Raw genomic sequence first — 8,272 nt, 5'->3', positions numbered from 1 at the left:
AAGACAAACAACTGCTACTCTGTTACATTACACCCACTGACCTCCCCTATCACTAGGGTAATACACATTTTAGATCAATATATTTTTTTAGCCAGCCTGGGAAAGCAAACATCTACTGACCGACCTGGGGAATCCAGTCCTCCCTGTTCAAGGGAGACATTATGCTTCTGGGCTACAGGCAGGGCTACTCTTGCTACCGCCCTTGGGTAGACGTACAACCAAAGTGAAGTAGATAAAAACTGATGTGTTGTTTGCATAATACATGTTTAATCCACATTTCCTCCACCCATACAAGTCAATGCTACAACAGTCACTAAAAAGCACCAACAGAGCAAGTTAATGAAAGGTTGTCTACAAGAAGTTAGTGTGTACAGACCACATGTTCCTTAGGAGTGCTAGGACCTGGGTTGGAATCCGACCCCGGCCTTGTCTCATCTCTCTACACGGACCTATCTGAAATAAAATAAAAACTAAATATATCTTTGTTAGGTAGTGGTGTTCGAGCAAACCCCTCATCCCTTAAAAATAATTAACAAAAACATACTTTTTTGCTTCTCTATCCATGCCAACTCCATGTGAGTTGACACTAGTTATTTAAGTATTGTTATAAAGTAGGCTTTTTGTGGTACATGTCACAAAGACATATTGGTTTTTGACACAGAACAAGGTTAAATCTCAGATCAATCACTCGTTCATTTAAACTAAGTGACAATGATGACACTTTTAACCGCTTGATGGCAGCCTGAAGTTGCTTGGCTACCAGTGGTGGAAAGTATCTACCGTTAGCACATTTATTTTAGTATTTAAGTAAACTTTTGAAGTATTTGTACTTTACTTGAGTATTTCCAATTTCAAATACTTTTACATCCCAGAAGCAAATATAATACTCTTACTCCACTACATTTACTTATTTGAAAACTTTAGTCATTTGGTAGATTATTATTACAACACATACATTACCCACTTCAGCCATATAATTAATTGAATATATAAATATTTTTTTTATTGGCCGATCTACAAGCTCATCTGCTATTTTCAAAAGATTTTCATTCATCTGAAAACTTGTCCATATTGCATAGTGAGTACTTTTCCTTTTCCTACTTTAAGTACTACATTTTGATGTGACGCAAATGTTTTTGTACTTTTTTTACTCAAGTAAATTCTGAATTCCGGACTTTTACTTGTAACAGAGTATTTCTACATTGCAGTAATGCTACTTTTACTCGAGTAGAAAAATGTGAGTACTTTTTCCACCACTGCTGGCTACAACAGCCCCTGAACCACTAGCCAGCCCTTTGAACAGGGCTTCCTGTTAAAAGATCTCAATACCTGTATAAATAATTATATTATGTAACATTGAATAATGGAAGTGAAATTCAATTCAGGAAAAGTGTCAGGCTAGGCTAGGGCACGTCATTCTCTCTGTTGAAAACAGACGATCTACAAGTACACAACGTGCCACAGCACAATGCGTTTGGAACTTGCAGATCGGCTATTTTCATGGGCGATGTCTACTTGGGGATCCTAGGCATGGAAACATTCAGGGACCACTGTAAATAGGAAACACAGTGGCACTCAGAGGAAGATGCCTAGTAGTGGAATGAAGGCCTTACAGAGTGGTGTCTTAATGAATTATTAACATTAATCAAATTCCTTTATTTTCATATAACTTCAACACCTATTTGTACCAGAGGTTAAATCGTCTTATTAAACTTGTAAAATCTACTTAAACTCTTAAAATATCAACAAAAAAAACAATGTTTTTAAAAATGTAATTTGAATTTGGTGAATGCAAACAAAAATGAATTATCTGTTTCTATTGCTAAAATGGTCTATGTGGAATATTTGGTTGTATACAACCGTCAGCTTTGTGTGGGAGGTAAGGATTTGTTCAAGAGAGAGAAAACTACAGCTATAAAAACATGATATAACATGAAATAAACGTCACTTTACACTTTGACAGAACCTTTTAGAAAGGGCTCGTATACTTTGCATCATCATAATTATGATGTATGAACGTCATCTATTTAGATTTTTGTATCATCAACCTGAAGAGTCCTTGTTATAAATGCAATTATTGCTAAGCAGGGGAAGGAACCAGTGCAGGGAAGAACAAAAATGCCAAAAAAATCTTAGATCTGCCACCCACACGTGTGTGCTGTGCTCACTTTCCTCACCAACTTGTCCTATTTTAAATAGAGTACAAATGCCCCCAAATCCCAACAATAAAAAAAGAAAAATTGAACAATCAATCATGTGTATTTGCATGTGGACTACCCCTTTTCTGTGCTCGGCTGCAAACAAAAACAAACTTGGTTCCTTCCGCTGTTGCCAAGTGCCACTAAGGCTACCAGTTAAGAATAAAGAACAGTATAAAATGCCGAGCAGCCACCACCACGCGCATGCTGTGATAGCTCTCGTTTTAAAGGTTATACAAAATGTACAAAATAAATATGCTGAAATCAAATGACCTAGCATGTTCCATATCTGTGTATAAATAAGCTTAATATGGATATCGTCTGACAAAGCAGATGTACCTTAAATCTCCATTAATTTAAATCCCCAATGTCTCCCGCTTGCACACAAGAACATCCATCTGCATCTTGGGGAAAAACAGGATACATATTCTGCTGCTAAGGCGTTTTTTTGTTGTTTTACATTAGCTAATGAGAAACAAATGTTTAAGCTCAGTTTATATTCCGTCGCACGACGGCAGCGCGTGCCGGAAATGGCCAACCTACAAGCTCACGGTGTGTTGCAGGCGCGCAGTGGCGAGAGCTTACCGATTGGCTATTTTCGGCGTGCGCAAAAGTGTAAATTAAGCGTTTGTTTCCTCCTTCTCTTTGCGATCGCCCCCGTTGGTCAATGAGTGGTCAATATTTGAGCCACGGGTGAGCTTCGATAGAGTCTTTGCTGCGGTCACCGTAGTCGTAGAGCAGCTCTTCGCCCTCGGCCACGTTCCGAGACGCCACCAGGATGAGGTGGGGCACGCCGTTGATGTCATGCAGCTTGGTTTGGCAGTTGCCATTTTTACTGTGATTTATCAGCCTGCCCATTCGGCCACTCTCATTTGTGGCATCCACACTAGAAAAAGAGAGATATATAAAAGATACTTAAGTATCATTAAGGTTAAAAGAAACAGGATAGACACTGTTTTTAGTCTGCAAATATTTCTACCTATATAAATGTCCAAGTTGTTTCTGCTGGATTGTTTGTCCAAAACGATATAAAATTATTTATAGTTTTCCAATGATTTGATTTGAATTGAAAACTCAAAAAATAGGCCATACTGTATAATATGAGTACTTTTACTTTTGGTATTTAACTACATTTTGATGCCAATACTTTTGTACTTTTACTCAAGTACATTTTGAATTCTGGACTTTTACTTTTAACTAGTATCTATATTGCAGTATTGATACTTTTTCTTAAGTAAAACATTTGAGTACTTTTCCCACCACTGCCTGCAAGGGAAATGCTCCGGTTCATTTAACATACCAGTATGTTTTGCAGAGGTGCTGAAAATAGTACATGTAGCATCCCGTGGCTGGGTTTTGAGAGTACTCGGCCTCCCTCTTTTTGGCATCGGTGATGTGCAGAAGATCGCCATGGTACTCCACGATGTACTCGCCTTTCTGGAAGCACTGGGTGGCAAACACCCCTCTCCCTTTCCCCTCGATATGTTGCACCTGTACCAAATTAGTCAAATTATGGTGTATTCATATAATTAAGTGGCAGTCACAATACAAGCTATAAAAGACACTGCTAGATACAGTCCAAGTTATTCACAATATAGGGGGCTAGTCTCATGAACAGAGATATGTTGGAATAATTCCATATTTGTAACAAACTAAATTCTAATGAAAAGAAGCTCCATAACAAACATGGACCTTTTAAAATGGCGATGTTAGAAAACAAATTTGGAATTAAATGACACAGACTGGTTTTACCTATCGCACTGCAAATATAAGCAGAGAAAGTGTTTTATTTTATTTATTTTTTACCTCCATTCCTTCCTCTATCCCGTTTGTAATGAGATGATCAATGTGCTGCTTTTGTTCACACTGACAATAAAACACAATGAGAAGGTGTTACTGCAAATGAACACATTTCACCTCCACACAAATACACTTGATATGAAGCCATTCTAAATACCCATGAGGTAGAAAATTCAAATACAAACTGCTACTGCAGGACTACAAGAAGAATTTAACCAAATTGCACAAAAAAACCCACCTTGATTTCGTCTTTACTTTTTCTTGAGCTCCGTCGAATAGGAAAGAAGTCGGTAACTTTTCGGTTTTGTGAAGTCCCATTTTCAGTACTGCGATTAACAAAAGAGACATTTACAACCATGTTTGACTACTTTCAACGTGCCCCAAGCCCCCCCCCCCCCAAACACACAACAAAAATACAAATAGATATAAGTTCTAGATTTGAGACATTGTTGATTTCTGCCCCCATGTTAAATCTGAAAAATTACAAATAATGTAAAAAGGAAAACTAAAACATAGAACGCCTTGATGATCGAGACGCCTTACATTCTTTTGGTGGACTTCTTTCCTTTGACCTTGCGTCGTACGGCTCTCCTCTGGTGGGTGAGCGGAGCGGAGCAGTTGTTGGTGAGGAGGGGCATGTGAGCTGTGTTGCTGCCCAGAGGGAGGGGCATGTGAGCCGTGTTGCTGCCCAGAGGGAGGGGCATGTGAGCCGTGTTGCTGCCCAGAGGAGGAGGAACCTCCACCGGAGAGCCACGCCACATCTGAGCCGGGTAGTGCAGCTGTGGTGGCGACGGCTCCTCGTCTGCCCAGCAGGGGGAGCACTGGTCTTCCTTCTCTGTCAACTCTGAAGTGTTCTGCATTTTCAAGTGGATGGAGTTTGGTTTGCAACCTGGGTGTGAAAATGAGCAAATGGTGGAAATTGAATGACTCGGTAAAAGTAATGCTCCTGCACCATTCTGGTTCTGTAATATACTCGTATGTTGCAGGACATCGGCGTTGAGCAGGTTTCTGAAAATGTCAAAGGACAAATAGAATCGACACATACAGTATAAACTGTATGTGTGCATTCGGTTGTATTGTATTTTGTATTGTTGTTTTAGCACAGTCTTTGTGTGTAACATGCTAAACATTTTTGCAGTATAATAAAGAGACAAATAAACCCCTCTTGATTCTTGATTCTAACTTTTGGTTGTTGATAAAGAAAGAGAAAGCTTGTTTTGCTGGAGAAACCAAGATATACCCTGGCCCCGGTTTCTTTTTTTTTGCATGCATTTGTAAAACACTAAGGAAAATAGCTCTTTCAAAAGAACTCTCTTCCACCACCTTGTGAGTAACTGTCAAAAAGTCATTTTTGGACTGAGACCAAATGCATGTTTCAAAAGATGTGAATATGATTTGCCTGGACAAGCACACATTTTGCAACAGGAATGTTTGTGAGGTTTCCAACCTCTAAAAAGGTAGGGATCGAGCAATTCTGCATTCAAAGGAAAACACAAGACTGCTACTAGAATAAATGAAATGGAAATGAAAATTATAACACTAGCAGTACAGATGCATCAGCTTATCCAAACAGCATAGCATTTTGGAATAAATGTAATCCCAGTCGTGCCAAAAGCCACTGTAATTATCCTTTATTTACTGGAAAAGTTCTCAAAGCCTCCGTTTAGAATAAAACTCAACAGAAACACAACGTACGTACCTTCCTCTTGCCGCTGTGTGTCATGTTATAGACGCTGTATAGGAGAGTATCTTCCTTCTTGTGTCAGCTTGATCATCACCTCATCGTGAACGGGAGATGTAGGGCTGTTACGATTACAATTTTAAGTTGACGGTTAATTGTCATATAATTACGATTAACGATTTAATTGTGTTTGTAACATTGAACATTGGAACATATGAATAATTGAATATAGAATAAATTTCTGTTTTCCTGGTAATCAAGAAATGCACAGGGCAGATATGACAAATAACTGAAATATACAAAGAAATTACTGACCTATTCATTATGTTTATATTTAAAGGCTAAAGAAATAGAGGAAATAGTTGATGTGCAAGCTTGTAGATCAGCTATTTCTGCTTTTTTAACGTATGAACATTTTTCAACATGGAAACAACAGATCAATTGTTTGGCTGAGACTAGCTCCTACTGTCTTCAATATGAGAACAGCCCGAGCTGTATCTCTGTATTTGAAAGGTTTCAACTAATGTACTTAGTGTATGGTTTATCTTTAGGTGAAACCATTTCATATAGGCTACACTGTATAGAATGCACATTTGTACTGTCTTGGTTTGTTATAGTCATTAGCACATTTATGTAATGTAAGGTCAGGTGGGATATCTGTATAGCCAGATCCATATGGAATTGTGCACTAATAAAAATAAAATACACACACACACACACACACACACACACACACACACACACACACACACACACACACACACACACACACACACACACACACACACACACACACACACACACACACACACACACAAGTTGATGTAATGCCATATTAATAACATGGACAAACTTCCAGTGAGTTCCTGCCTGGTCCTGGATAATGTGTGTGTAATGTGTATTGTGGAATGGCCCATTTTAAATACAATACATTTAGTTCAGGTAGTGTGTATGTGTATTGTGAATGTGTAAGTGTATGTGTTTGATGAATTTCTGTTCTGTTCTTTGGTTAAATAGAAGTGTAAGTATGAGTAAGTGTGTAGAAGTGTATATTTGTACGTCTCTAAATGTTTTTGATGAATTGAACAAGGTGGACCCTCTTGTAAACAAGTGTAATGCTTTATTGGGGCGTCCACTCACAGTTAACAGTTTTTGTATTGAGTTGTGCGTGAAATGTACTGTAATTCTGCAAACTGTTAATAAAAACTTCAATCAACTGTATACACACACACACACACACACACACACACACACACACACACACACACACACACACACACACACACACACACACAGTTGTCCTCAATTCTACTTGCCAAGTAGAATTGAGGGGCAAACTTGAATAATGAGACCCCCGACCCAGTTGAGTTCCTATCCTATAAAACTGACTGATCTAGAGTTCCTAATGGAAATGACAGTAAGAGGGTGGGTGGAGCTATGGGACCTGGGTCTTCTTGGTTCGCCATTGACTGATTGATGATGACCCGTTAAATAATTTCATGTTGTTATGATTCACGCTACTGCTTACATTACACCCAAACACATCACTGACATCAGTATAAGTGAGCTGCCTGCAAGGCTGCAACAGATCATGCAATTCTGCTGACCTGATCTAACATAGAACATGGTGTCTGTCTGTGTCCTCGGCTCGCCCCCCCCCCTTCCTTCAGTCAGACAGACATGCTGGCAAGTGGCAAACAACACCAAGGCAAGCAAGCAAGCACACAGTATATCAAATCAAACACATACGTTGCTTTCAGTACCTCCCAACAGTAAATAAATACACCACTTTGACTTCAATCTAAGAGCAAACGAAACTTACCCCCGTCCAGGTCGGATTTGTTTTCGTGTGGTTCCTCCTGCTGCCTGCCTGGATGCTCGGTTGGTAAAGGGATCCGTACATGTATATCCAGTAAATGCTACCGTTTCCAAACTATGCTTCGTCTGTCATACATTAGTCATTTACACTTTCGCTCAGGGACACTTTCACCCGACTTTAACGTCACGGAAGCGTCCATTAATACTCTTGTCTGTGCGGAGGTTTTAAAGTCTTCAACCGATGATGATGCAGACCGCACGGCTTCTCTCCGCCATGTTTGAAAATGAGTCAGCTTTCTGTCGCCCTCTGGTGGTGCTTTATTTAAAACTGACAAGGCTTCAAAGAACAATGGAATATATATAATATATATATATATGTGTGTGTGTGTACATTTATTTGTATTGCATGCAAGTCGATATGTTAAATGACAAAGACATCAGTGCATTTAATTAAATATGAATATTTCAATTCATTGGCTTTATTGGCATGAGAAAACACGTTTACATTGCCAAAGTGTCAAAATATAACAGTTGAAAATGGGAACGTACAGTTGGAGGGGGTACAGCATTTTGTAAACAATGTTCAATGCGTTATATATATGTTATACACTAGGGTATAAAGCTTTATTTCCCCCCCACTATTTTATGGGGAAAGGTTAAACTGGGCACACATGTCTAAAGGGAGTTTTAGGATATAATTTTTGATAATACTTTTGATGGATTAATTGATTGAATACTTTAACAGGTTGCAGAAAAAAACACACAGGAAAGGAGG

The 8,272-nt window shown here is 38.9% G+C and overlaps 1 protein-coding gene across 4 annotated transcripts; it reads right to left on the bottom strand.

The window, feature by feature from the left end:
* Window positions 1-300: 300 nt before the first annotated feature.
* Window positions 301-7,764, bottom strand: kmt5aa (lysine methyltransferase 5Aa). Of its 4 annotated transcripts, XM_083793441.1 has the most exons (8): window positions 7,502-7,764; window positions 5,698-5,801; window positions 4,676-4,852; window positions 4,542-4,642; window positions 4,237-4,324; window positions 4,005-4,064; window positions 3,499-3,689; window positions 308-3,084 (listed from the first exon to the last, which is right to left on the bottom strand). In XM_083793441.1, exons 2-8 carry the CDS (start codon window positions 5,719-5,721, stop codon window positions 2,874-2,876), a joined length of 852 nt encoding a protein of 283 aa, XP_083649567.1. In that variant the 5' UTR covers window positions 5,722-5,801; window positions 7,502-7,764; the 3' UTR covers window positions 308-2,873. The 4 variants fall into 4 exon arrangements, with proteins under 4 accessions (XP_083649568.1, XP_083649567.1, XP_083649565.1 ...); XM_083793439.1 differs by having other exon boundaries at window positions 315-3,084; window positions 4,542-4,852; XM_083793440.1 differs by having other exon boundaries at window positions 324-3,084; window positions 4,542-4,887.
* Between the last annotated feature and the right edge of the window lie 508 nt (window positions 7,765-8,272).

Source organism: Protomyctophum parallelum (assembly GCF_964188405.1).
Source record: "Protomyctophum parallelum genome assembly, chromosome: 21".
NCBI lineage: Eukaryota > Metazoa > Chordata > Actinopteri > Myctophiformes > Myctophidae > Protomyctophum > Protomyctophum parallelum.
The sequence above is the reverse complement of the archived record's forward strand: the minus strand, read 5'-3'. Positions and strand labels throughout refer to the sequence as shown.